Source organism: Microcaecilia unicolor, chromosome 1 (genome assembly GCF_901765095.1).
Source record: "Microcaecilia unicolor chromosome 1, aMicUni1.1, whole genome shotgun sequence".
Classification (NCBI taxonomy): Eukaryota; Metazoa; Chordata; class Amphibia; order Gymnophiona; family Siphonopidae; genus Microcaecilia; species Microcaecilia unicolor.
Genome location: NC_044031.1, coordinates 135,186,022 through 135,199,374, shown reverse-complemented (window position 1 = coordinate 135,199,374; position 13,353 = coordinate 135,186,022). Strand labels below are relative to the sequence as shown.

General features: G+C 39.7%; 1 protein-coding gene across 1 annotated transcript in view; it reads right to left on the bottom strand.

The window, feature by feature from the left end:
• COL1A2 (collagen type I alpha 2 chain) overlaps positions 1 to 13,353 on the bottom strand; it is an 83,022-nt gene that overhangs the window by 56,452 nt on the left and 13,217 nt on the right. Inside the window, 9 exon segments of the mRNA XM_030200610.1 lie at positions 2,258 to 2,302; positions 2,540 to 2,593; positions 3,041 to 3,085; positions 5,569 to 5,622; positions 7,744 to 7,797; positions 8,365 to 8,418; positions 9,334 to 9,387; positions 9,485 to 9,538; positions 9,636 to 9,680. Of these exon segments, the coding sequence (XP_030056470.1) occupies positions 2,258 to 2,302; positions 2,540 to 2,593; positions 3,041 to 3,085; positions 5,569 to 5,622; positions 7,744 to 7,797; positions 8,365 to 8,418; positions 9,334 to 9,387; positions 9,485 to 9,538; positions 9,636 to 9,680 (459 nt within the window).

Genomic DNA, 13,353 nt, shown 5'->3' with positions numbered 1-13,353 from the left:
AGATTGTACAACGAGCCATTTGAAATATTTTAAAATACTTCCATTTTAATGTTGGGTCCCCCTCCCCCCCCCATTTTTTGAAAGCTTTCCTCTTACACAAACAAGATGTTTGCTACCAACTTCACATTATAATATATATTTGACCTGCAGCAGAGTCTATTTGCTGTAATTGTCTCCACTAAGATAGTGCTTCCAAACGCTATCCTGCAGCACTCATAGCCAATGAGGTTTCCAGTTTAACTCCAATGAATAAGCATGAGAGAGATTTGCATGCACTGCCTCCATGGCATTTAGATCTATCTCATGCATAGTTATTGTGGCAATCCTGAGGACCCAACTGACTTAGAAGGGAATAATCGAATGGGGCGCCCAAATTTTTTTGAGGATGTCCTCGCAGGACGTCCCCGCGAAGGGGTGGGGAAACCTGTATTATCGAAACAAGATGGGCGGCCATCTTTCGTTTCGATAATACGGTTGGGGACGCCCAAATCTCAACATTTAGGTCGACCTTAGAGATGGTCATCCTTAGAGATGGTCATTCCCGGTTTTCGGCCATAATGGAAACCAAGGACGCCCATCTCAGAAACAACCAAATCCAAGCCATTTGGTTGTGGGAGGAGCCAGCATTCGTAGTGCACTGGTCCCCCTCACATGCCAGGACACCAACTGGGCACCCTAGGGGGCACTGCAGTGGACTTCACAAATTGCTCCCAGGTGCATAGCTCCCTTACCTTGGGTGCTGAGCCCTCCAAACCCCACTCCTCACAACTGTACAACACTACTATAGCCCTAAGGGGTGAAGGGGGGCACCTAGATGTGGGTACAGTGGGTTTCTGGTTTTGAAGGGCTCACATTTACACCACAAGTGTAACAGGTAGAGGGGGGATGGGCCTGGGTCCGCCTGCCTGAAGTGCACTGCACCCACTAAAACTGCTCCAAGAACCTGCATACTGCTGTCAGGGAGCTGGGTATGTCATTTGAGGCTGGCAAAAAAATATTAAAAATTTTTTTTTAGGGTGGGAGGGGGTTAGTAACCACTGGAGGAGAAAGGGGAGGTCATCCCCGATTCCCTCCGGTGGTCATCTGGTCAGTTTGGGCACCTTTTTGAGTCTTGGTTGCAAGAAAAAATGGACCAAGTAAAGTCGGCCAACTGCTCATCAGGGATGCCCTTCTTTTTTCCATTATTGGCCGAGGACGCCCATGTGTTAAGTACGCCCCAGTCCCGCCTTCACTATGCTTCCGACACGGCCCCATGAACTTTGGTTGTCTCTGCGACGGAAAGCAGTTGAGGACGCCCAAAAACAGCTTAATATTCAGGCACAAATCAACCCATGGAAGCAACCGCCATGAGCTGAATATCTCCCACAATGTTTCTACTACTAATAACGTCCTTTGAAGAAAGTGACTTAGGGGGGAATTCATCAAGCAGCTTTTTGCCCATAACATATCTTAACATTCATTAAAGGAATTAACGCATGCTAAATGCTAAAAGTCCATAGGTACAGAATGGGCTTTTATCATTTAGCGTGCACTAATTCCTTTAAAGCGTGTTGAGGCCATAACGCCGCTTGATGAATTCTACCCTTATTGGCATTCCCAACTGTAACTGGTATTGTAATTGTCACTAGTCTCATCCCTCCTACTTCTTGAACCAATCAGCTAGAAGCCTGTATGGCACACCTTGTGACTCTCTGCTATATATATAACCCAGTGATATCTTAAAGAACTTAAGCATTTTGAAACTAATATTGAAAAGCACCATTTTCCCTTTAAGAACTTTGGTGCTTATGAAAAGTAGAAGACTGGTGCACTAAAATATGATGCCCAGAACAGGTAAAGCCTGAGCAGCGGCAGTGCAGTGTTTCCTAAACTGCCAGTTTGCTTCAACCCATCTCTGGGTAATTGCCAAAATGCAGCTTACTCTTTCTTTAAAAGAAAACATCTCTGCAACTGCTTTTATTGTGTGAGGAGTAACTTAAAATTAAGGTGTGACAGGACTATGCATTTATAAAGTAACTACACACAACGCAAGCAAAGTTTTGAGGCAGAAGGGTGAATTGTTATCAATGCGTCGTTCTAGTAAAGGCTTCGCTAATTACGAAATGACTTAAATGGGAAGAAATAGATTTTAGAATAGAATTGTATAATAACTAGATATGAATAAATATCAATCACTGGAAGCTCAGAAACCAGGTGCATTGTAGTGTATAACTATAAACCACAATGAGAAAAGTAAAAGACGAGAATAAATGCTTACAGCTGGACCAAGGGGACCTGGGCTGCCATCACTTCCACGAGAACCCTGTGAATAAAAAATGAGAAGATAAATGGACAAGAACTGGACTATGGCATGCACTGTTAGAAAACAGCAAACTGTACAGTCAAAATTCTGAGCTCCGTGTAGCTTTGATAGAGTTGATATAGGCAGCTCAAGAATGTCTATAGCGTTTTCAAACTTTTCTACACTAGTCTACAAAGATGTTTCATAGGCAGCTCATCGTGGGTGCAGGGTAAAGTGCTAGACATGAAAAGTACTTACAGCAGGGCCAGGACCGCCTATGCGTCCTCGGTCACCAGAGTTGCCACGAGCACCCTATAAGCAGGAAGAAAAGAAGACAAATTTGTCATTATGTAATATAACCACGCAACAGAAGATGTTGTTAGTTTGTCAGGTGTGATTATCATTACTGAGGTCCCTTTACTAATGTGCACTGAGCAGTTAGAGGCCTATTCTATAACCTAACTCCTCCAGTTAGGTGCACTGAGTACCAATTCTATAACGGCATCATGCGCCAAGATGCCATTAGAGAATATTTGCGTACATCTGAATTGGCATGCCTAAATTCAGGCATAAAAAATTGCTGACTGCCGCGAACTGAAGATCAACCATTAAGTTAATAAGGGGGGAGGGGCAAGCAATGGCTAGTAAAAAGTTACACAGTACTACAGTACTGTGCATTTAATTTATTAGATGTACAGTGTTCTGTATAGTAAGAATTAAAAATGTGTCTTCTTATGTATTATAAGGTTAAATACTTACCTGTTGTCCTGGGCTGCCATTTTCACCTGGAGCTCCAGTTTCACCCTGTGAGAGAAGTAAAGAATTATTAATCCCTTTATATGTGTTTGAAGAAAAAAACTGCAATACAGCTTAACATAGTCTAACATATGGCTTCTAGCTGCCTATCTTTATTATATAATATACGCAAGATTGCAAATTATAATGGCTTTGTTACCAACCAGAAACAGTGGTATGTTAATTAACATTTTGTAAGGAGCATGTGAAGAAGCATTGAAAACAAATCTATTTTTTTGTCCAACAAATAACTATGAAGGTATTTTCCAAGCAAAAACATTGATTACAATTCTAATTGCTCTGCTCTGGACTGCATATTATTTTGTTGAGTCAACCTTTCCCATCCATAGACCCACCTTCCTACTGGTGGAGGTGGGATAGGGACATCTGATGCAATGAAGACCTAAAATGTGCTTGCTTCAGTATTCCATAATATCTTTTCTTAGGGGAGCAGAAACCTCTAACATATTGAATAGTTTTATTAAAATTTCTGGGTCATTGGACATCTTATGTTGCAATAAATGGCCACGTGGCAAGTGTTCAATTTACAGCACGGACATTTCCTTTTTAAAAAGAAAAAACGCTTTTTACTGGGAGGCGGTAAAAGGGGGCCTCGGCGTGCAGCAAACCCATGTACCAATGCTACCGCAGGGCCTCTTTAACCACCGCTTGGTAAAAGGGGCCCTAAAGGATTACCACCAACCAATGACAAATAAGAGGCCCAATCATTCTGAAGCATCTACTCTATTTGTCATCACCACTAGAAAATGCCCTTCATCTAAGTATTTTTACTATTGAGGAGAATTTCTTGGCATGCAGTTCAAGATCAAAACAGAGAGGTTCCAACCCTCCCCGCCCCATATTTTCTATATCTATAAAAACAGTCCAATAAATAAGAAATTGAGGGTAATTCAATAAAAGGGCACCTATCTGGGCACTGCTTATGGTGCGTATTTTAAGCCTATTTTGTAAAGAAAGTAGGCACCTCCTTTTCTTTGCAGAACACTAGCGCTAGTGTCAAAGAACATGTGTACATCTATGTGTGACCAGTTACTGATAGAACCACCCTTTTGGGGATTAATCTTTATTTCAATCTTGGACTGTGATTCAATAAACTATGAACCAATAGGAGAAAATGGATTGTAGGTGAGTTGTATAATCATAGTACAGTATAACGATTTAACAATCCATCTACAGCTTCCTTTTCACTGTGTACAGGATATCCACAATGAATATGCAGGAGATAGATTTGCATACCATGGAGGCAGTGCTTGCAAATCTATCTCCAGCATATTCATTGTGGATATCCTGAAAACCTGCCCTGCCTGCGGCTCTCGAGGACCGGAGTTGCCTACCCCTGGCATAGGCCATTCTTCAACTTATAAGGAAATCCTTAAGCAGTGTGGGATCCATGTATAATGAAATACTGAATTTATTCCATAATGTTTGGAGATTTCAGCAACGTTAAGCTGATTTCATTTTATAGGCACATAGTTGGACAGAGTCATATTAAAATGCCATGAGATTTATGGTTTGTTTTTAGCACCAAGAGCCACATCAAAGGAGATTCTATTCTGAAAGGGACAGACTTTGAATGGGTTGTGTCGGCATTGCCGCGTGGCTTAGTAAACATGGAGGTAAGAGACCAGGAGCATTAGAAGCTCAACCTTTCATAAATGGTTACATTGGTAAAGTAGATCTAGATTTAATCCAGACTAGAACTAGAAAAGGTTCAGCTTTTAAGTGCTTATCTGAACTCCTGAATCAAAAACTGGGGTCTAGACAACATCTGAACTGGTTTGCCATACATTCATTGCAAGAACCCTATGCTGTTCCACCCACCTGCTAGTTAGGGCTCAACCAGCTGACCAAGTGGCTCATGTACCTTAGCATTATGCATACCTATTTTTTAAATTTAGTATGCAACCTGGTGCACACATTAATCAAATAACATACTTATGCAAAAATAAATAGTCAAATCGTCAACATCAGAGTGAAGAAGGGCACCGAAATCTTTCCTAGACATGTGGTCTCCAGTGATGGAATTTGTTTCCTTACTAAGGGGGTCTTTTACTAAAGATTAGCTCGAGTTATCTGCCTCAGGGCACATAGGAATAAAATGGCCCCTGCTGCAGATAACTCAAGCTAATGTTTAGTAAAAGACCCCCCGCCTAAGATAAATACTGAGAGAAAAGTGTTCCAGCTCATTTGCCAGTTTTATCGTTTATCGTCATACTATTCGGGAACCTTTTCCAAAGTTGTTTGAACTTAAAAAAAAGTCAAGATAAGTGTGCAACTCAGTCAGCCATACAAGCCCTTACATCTTTCACCGCATTTTCTTCAGGTTTGATTTTTTTTTTTTTAATGCATTGCAGTATGACTTGTATTACTCTGTTCAATATTCTGATTTTAGAAAATAAACTGAACAGTGTCAAGGTTTAGAATGGTAAAAGAATTGTGTGAAATGATTTTTCTGAATTACTATGACTTACCTTAACACCTGCTTCTCCTGGACCTCCCTTCTGACCATCAAAACCATTGTGTCCCTAAAAGATGAGTTAAAAAATACAATTAACAACAAATTCTTCTTTTAGTGCTGTGCCTGATTCCTCCATGTCATTTTTAACCCTAACCTTAGCTCTCATTCAGAGCCTTCCTAAAATTGATCTCTTGCTGCCATAGCCAGTTGGGTTTGCAGGATATCAATGATGAGTTTACATGAGATAAATTTGCATTATCATCAATGTGTGATGCACATTTTTTTTGTTACATTTGTACCCTGTGCTTTCCCACTCATGGCAGGCTCAATGTGGTTGTGGAGGGTTAAGTGACTTGCCCAGAGTCGCAAGAAGCTGCCTGTGCCTGAAGTGGGCATTGAACTCAGGTCCTCAGGACCAAAGTCCACCACCCTAACCACTAGGCCACTCCTCCATTCACTACAATTCCCCTGAAAACCTGTCCAACTATGGGGTCATCAAGACTACGGATTATTATTCCGTTAAGATGATTGCTATGATATTCTTATGCACCTTATATGCTTTATATTCTGAAATTATTATTCTATTAATGCGAATGCCATCATAACATTTTGTAAGCCACATTGAGCCTGCAAATAGGTGGGAAAATGTGGGATACAAGTGCAGCAAATAAATACACAAATAAATAAATAAGTAAATAATAAATACTCTGGGAAATTCTGCTCTAATCTTTACCTGCTGTAATTATGTAGTTTGATTTTTCATGTGTATGCAGTAGTTATGTGAACTTACAGCCAAGACACAAATTATTCACTATAATTATCCCAACGGTCATGCCAGCAAGTTGGCTATATTCTATAACATACCATAACATAACATTCAATCTGATAGTCTATAGCAATGGTTTCCAGGATGTCTGGGAGGATCTCCAGCCAGTTGAGTTTTCAGGAGATCCAATATGAATATACAAGAGATAGGTTTGAACACACTGTCTCCATTGGGTGCAAATTTACTTCATCCATATTCATTGTGAAATTTCTGTAAACTCAAGTGGCTGAGGTTTCCCCTGGATCATTTTGGGAACTACTGGTTTATACATAGTTAGTTTGTCAGCATTGTCAATCAGCTGGAAATGCATGTTTCTATTGTGGTTTTATAGCTAGAAATATAGCCTAGTGGCTGGTCCACAGACTCATGAATCCTTGAGACTTTTGCTAATTTAGGGGTCCTTTTACAGAGCATCGGTAAGACCAATGCAGGCTAGCGCAGGGCCCTTTTTCCTACAGCTTAGTAAAAGGACCCCTTAGGTTTTTCATCAGTCATGATGCAGCCTTGAGTGATTCACCTGAACTTCTCGTACTTCAACTTTGGCCATAAGCTGTTTGGGAAGGGGCTTTCTGTTTACCTTGCCCACAACTGTATATACTAGGATATGCTTGTATGAAGCATCAAGGTAATTAATGGTATGGAGCTAATTAAGCTTCAACACCATTTGCAACAATAGAGGTCCTTTCTGCTGCTTATTAAGATGTTTGTGCTGACCTTGTGAGTCTCATGTTTCTTTTGTAGAACTGTTCTACTGTGCTGACCTAGGGAACCTTTTACTAAGCTGCGAAAAAAGGGGGCCTGCGCTGGCATCAGTGTGTTTTTTGACGCGCGCTGAGACCCACTTTTACCATAGTAGGTAAAAGGCTGGGTTAAAAAAAAAAAAGAAATGGCCACGTGGCAAGTGAAGCACTTGCCATGTGCCCATTGAGGTGGCGGTAAGGGCTCCTGCACTAATCCAGTGGTAACTGGGCAGTGCACGACACTGCCCAATTACTGCCGGGTAAACACCGGCGCAACAAAAATATTTTTGTAGCACCAGAAATGGCGCATGCTGGGGGTGGGAACAACAGCCGGGCTGCTGCGATTTAGTAAAAGACTCTCTTATTGTTATTGTGTATATATATATATATATATAATTAAAATTGGTCAGTTTATTACTACAATGTAACTTGCCATTGCCCAAGCATAACTGCTGTATACTGCCTTTGGGCGAGTCTCTTCATAAAGGTGATTCACAACAAATAAATTATAGAAATCAATGTATTCACACTGGTCTAATGCTGGCAGATCTTTTGTGCTAGTGTTTCATTGATTACATATGAGTTCTTGTTTCATTATTGTCTGAGCAGAAAATGTACTTACTCTGATTCCTTTAAAGCCAGACAGACCGGGAGTTCCAGGGAAACCACGAGCACCCTTGAAAAGAAACCACATGTTAAAATAGTCTGCTAGTGTATTTGAATATGCACACTGACTAATAAATAGTTTATCGCCTCCCACATAATGCTTTGGGTAAGCAGTATAAGTGTACCTGAATGTAACTCACCTTGAGCTACTACTAAAAAGTTGTGAGCAAAATCCATAATAAATAAATAAGTAAAATAAATAAATAAATAAATAAATAAATACTAAGTTCATGCTATGCCATGCTAAGCAAGTAAGTGTAGTGTGTCACAGATTTTATCATAACGGTGAAAACCTGCTAATAATAAGAGAACCCAACAGAGGAAAGAGATTCAAAACCATCAAGTGATTCATAGTTTTTCTACGGGGTCTTTTACTAAAGATTACCTTGAGTTATCTGCAGCAGAGCCCATAGGAATAAAATGGGCCCTGCTGCAGTTAACTTGAGCTAATCTTTAGTAAAAGACTTCCCTAATGCCTTATTTAGAATGCAGTCCAGTCAGCATTACAAATGTGGTGGTGGGTTTTCGCTTTCAAACACATATTTCTACTGATAGTTGGTCAAATATGTTTACTTACCTGAGTACCAACTGTACCCCTCTCACCAGGTCTTCCAGGTTTGCCAGAGTGACCCTAAAATGAATGCACGGTAGAAGCAATTAAGTCAAGAGCATTGTGCAACTATGGGAATGACTCATTTATCTGCCCACATTTGCTTTACTGTCTCTCGTAATTACATCTAGGCTCTTCAAAAAGACAACAATATATCTCAGATATTTTCTAGATATAAAACATATATGGTCTTTACCATCATTTTCTCTGTTTCTATCAGAGGATATCTGAGGGAGAGGAAGGGATTGTTGAGCTTAGTGGATGGTACAGATGAGCAGACTGGATAGGCCATATGCTCTTTATCTGATTCCATTTTCTATGTTTTAATGTTTCTAAAGGAATACCATTTACATGATACTGGGTCAGATTCAAAGCCCATTTCTTTCACTCCCAGGGATAAGCAGTGGTTTTCCCAAGTCTATATGGCTAATAATAGTTTATGGATTTTCCTCCAGAAAGATGTCCTTTTTAAACCAACTATGCCAACTGCCTTGACTATATCTTCTGGCCGCAAATTCCACAGCTTAGTTGTATGTGGAGTGAAAAAATATTTTACTGTAGTTTTTAAAAAATATATGTTGTCTTTTAGAAATTGATCTTTTCTACCTTAGTCTTGTTGCCACAGGTGTGAAGGAGTGCCTGTGTGAGCTGTGTCTGTTTGTTGAAGTGAAGGGAAACAGGAAACTACACCAGGAAGTGTTTATGTTGCTTTTTTAAGTAAAGGTGAAAGAATCTGCTTGCAATTCTTATCTGAGTTCTGAATGATATCCCACATTCCTCCAAACTCCTACAGAATGCACTAATTTAACATGATTTCATAAAGTTTTAGTTTGCAGTAATACTATACGGTCTCCATTTAATAGCAGCTTGTTTTAAGATTCCTTCCCATAGGAAGTTAGAATGGTGTTTCAGAATTGTTTGTAAACCCAGACTTACATCATCACCGGCCTTTCCAGGTGGACCAGCAGGACCTCTGGAACCAACAGGACCCTATTAAGATATACACAATTTAGTTGTAGTAAGACAATTATTCTTTAATTGAACTTAAAAAAAATAATGTTTCAGCAATACACAAAAGTGGACTTACAGTCTGACCAGGTTCACCGGGCTCACCAGCAAGACCTTGGAAGCCATGAGGACCCTAGGAAAAAGTAGATGAGTTAGGAGTTTTTATATCATCATATCTTTATGTCATACATTGCAATTAGATAAATAACCTGTAATGTAAATGTACTTACTGGAGATCCAGGTGGACCTGGTGGGCCTCTTGGTCCCATTATACCCTATTAAAAATAAAAATAAAAATATTTTAATACTGGCATCCTAAAAAGCTTTCAGTGCAAAACAAAGGGTAGACTTAGAAAATCACCCAGTACAATAGCTCTTATAGCCGTGAAATGGGAAGGATTGAGGGCTGCAGTCCTGCCATAAAAACTCATTTTCTAAGTAACAACAGGAATTGTTTTGGTTAACATTACAGCAAACTAATAAAAGCTTTATTTTTATGGTGAGGCAATGTCTTCTTGTTCCTTATGGACTCGGAATCAGCCTAGTTTTGGTCTAGACCCCAAATTCTGTATAGGTTACCCACAGTTAGGTGAACAATTTTGGGCACAGATCACAGATATGTGTGTAAAGTAATTGTCTAAATTGGTGATAATTGACCTTAAACACTAATTGGCACTAATTACTGGTTACAGATATATCTGCTCTGTGTCGTATTCTACAACCTGCATGCCTAAAAGATATTCCCCCAAATTCTATATATGTTGCCTTAAGTTGTGCATGCTAATTTAGCCACATGGCCAAATTCCACACACAACTTAATTGAGTTACAAGCCAATCAGTGCCAATAATTGGCACTCAACACCCAAATAGCGGCATTAATTAGCAATAGTTAGCATTTACACGCATGAATTTCTAGACGTATTCTATAAAGTGCTGTGTACCAATTCTAATGCATGCAGCTGAAAAGGGGGCAAGGCCATGGGCGTGAAATGGGCATTTCTAAAAAGTATTCACACCGTTATAAAATGCACCCTATCTGTGCCTAACTTAGGTGCAGGTATTTAGACCTGGTTGTAGGTGGCCTAAATGGGTGTGCCTAAACTTTAGGCACAAGGACGACCACTAAGCATATTCTATAAACTATGCCTAACTTTAGGAATATTTTATAGAATCATGTTAAGCATGTGGTTTTTTGGTGCCAATTTTTGAGGTGCCATATACAGAATTTGGCCCATTACACACAGCTCTAGAGGGGGTGTGGCAAGGGTCATGGGCGAGGCATGGGCAGTGCCAGAATTTTGGCATGGAGTTATAGAATACTTCCATTTCCTCACCTAACTGACAGTAGTTAGGCTGAGCATTTTTATCGGCCTTTGGCAGGCGTGAATGCTTGCACCTAAAGTTAAGCGCAAAAATGACTTAAGCTAGTATTCTATGAAGAAAGTTCTGGAACTGCCTTTATAGAATTTGTACTTAGCGTGTATCATCCCATCACCTAACTTTAGGTGCCCTATACAAATTCCCCCTTTGTTCCCAGATTCTACATAGCGTGCTTAGCGTTCTGCACCAAAATCCAGGCATATTATATAACAGCATGCGTAACTTAATTGGTTTAACAAGCCAATCAGCGTTGTTAATAGTACTTAACTAGCAACAGTGAGCACTAATTGGCAATAATTAGAATTTAAGAGCAGAACTCCCTAAGCGTATTCTATAATGCACTGCACCTAAATTTCAATGTGCACAGGCAAAAAGGGGCATGGTTATGGGTGGGGAAATGGGCATTTTGTGGGCATTCCAAAATTTACATGCACTGTTACAGAATATGGCCCCTCTGCGCCTAAATCTACGCATCGGGATTTAAGCTACATTTCCATTGGTGTAAATGGAAGCATGTAGTTTTAGGCATTAGGATACCAACTAAGCATATATACCGTGCCTAAATCTAGGCGCCACTTATAGAATACGCTTAGATGGAATGTTTTCCGTACGGATTTTTCAGGCACCATATATAGAATCTGGCCCTTGGTGCTTAGAGCTTTCACTCGCAAAACCCTAGTTTTTCTTCAAACAAGGTTCAGTCACAGAGACAGCTATCTGTATGGATGCAGCCTCCACTGGACAGACTACATTTGATTTTAGGGACTAGGCCTCTTAAGGTATAAATCACTAGTTTGTGTTTAACAATTATAATAAGAATAGAAGTAGAGACCAGTGTCATGAAATGTCTATGTTCTGCTTCCCATTGAAAATAATTTCTGGGGCACAAAAGTCACTTGACCTTGTGTTTGACATAGTGGTTCCTGATTACGTAAACTTTTCGTTTTATACATATATTTTCATGGGCTGGACAGAGCTCTATTTCTGGGGGAAGGGTGGGAAAGTCATTTCATACTGTAATAGAGTTAGAAGTGAAACCATTAACAATTTCCTTCAGTTAAGCTATGTTATAGCAGGGGTAGACAAATCTGATTCTCAAGAGCTCCAGGCAGGTCAAGTTTTCATGATATCCACAACGAATATGCAGGAAATACATTTGCACACCACGGAGGCAGTGCATGCAAATCTATCTCATGCATATTTATTGTGGGTACCCTGAAAATCTGGCCTGCCTGGACCTCTCAAGGACTGGAATTGCCAACCCTTGCGTTATAGTATCTCATTGCTGTCTGCCTCTTAATTGTGTTTTATACAAGTAAGTATAGATGTCCTTAGTGCAATTTACTATGTGGTTCTGCAAATCATATCGTGTAACTGGTAAGCTAAACCAGTAATCAGCTCTTTAGCATTGGTCCATGATTAATATGCATATCATTATAGATGATTTAATGAATGGTTTGCTGTATCTGTAAGTACGGTAAAGTTTATTAAATGTATCTGACATGCTGGAAAGATATAACCTTGACTAATTTTCTGGGCTCCCTGTGTTCATTTTGTGATAGTACAGAGCAAGGAATAATAATGTCTAAAGTTCTTTCAGGTCTACCCTTATTTCAAACCAAATTTACATTCAGGTCAGTAATAAAATGCAGAATATATGGGCATTGAGGAGCTTAGTTCTAAAACCTACTAAGTGTGAAAAGCTGTTTTCTGGATAAATCAACATTTTTATTTTCAAAAATTCTAGCCAACATAAGAAATTTCTTTTCACTGAATATTCTATACCTTACAAATAAAGGCCCTAAGTGCCAACTTCACACATCCTATGGCTATTTATGAAGGCAGCCTGTTTCCACTTTAAACTCATTTTTGAAAAAAAAAAGTACTTAACAGGTTTTGGAACTAAGCTCTTCAATTTTAGGGTTGTATAGGGGGACTTATTTATTTATTTATTGCATTTGTATCCCACATTTTCCCACCTATTTGCAGGCTCAATGTGGCTTACATATTTTTGTTAGCATTATTATGCATTTTTCTCTGAAGAGAGCTAACCTATAATAACTTTAAAAGTCCAATTTAAAATACTGGAGCTCTATGATAAAAATATTAAAGCATCCCTACCGACTTTGAGCCCACGGTGGTCAAATATTCAGTGGCAATATCTGGATAATGGCTGCCACTGAATATCCAGATACTATGGTGCATGTCCAGTATTATCAGGATAGCAGCAATATTCAGTGGCTATCCGGATACACTTAGGATGGCTTTTTTGCTGTCTTAAGTTATAAATCTGGGGTAAAGGAGCTAAAAATTGCTGCAATCAGATGAGTCTGGTCTTCGCCCCTGGATTGCCCTGGCATTCTCCGAATAACTGTCTTAGGGGGATTTGTCTGGGTCGCAGGTTCTGGAAAGTTCCTAGACGGTGTACATTTCTGAAGTGACATTAGACCAGGGGAGGCAGTAACATATGCACTTTGGCATTTTCAGAACCACATTTGGTTTTGCTGGGAAAAGTATCCAAAGGAAGAGCAGGTACACATTTCTATAGGTATCTTTTCCCTAGACAAT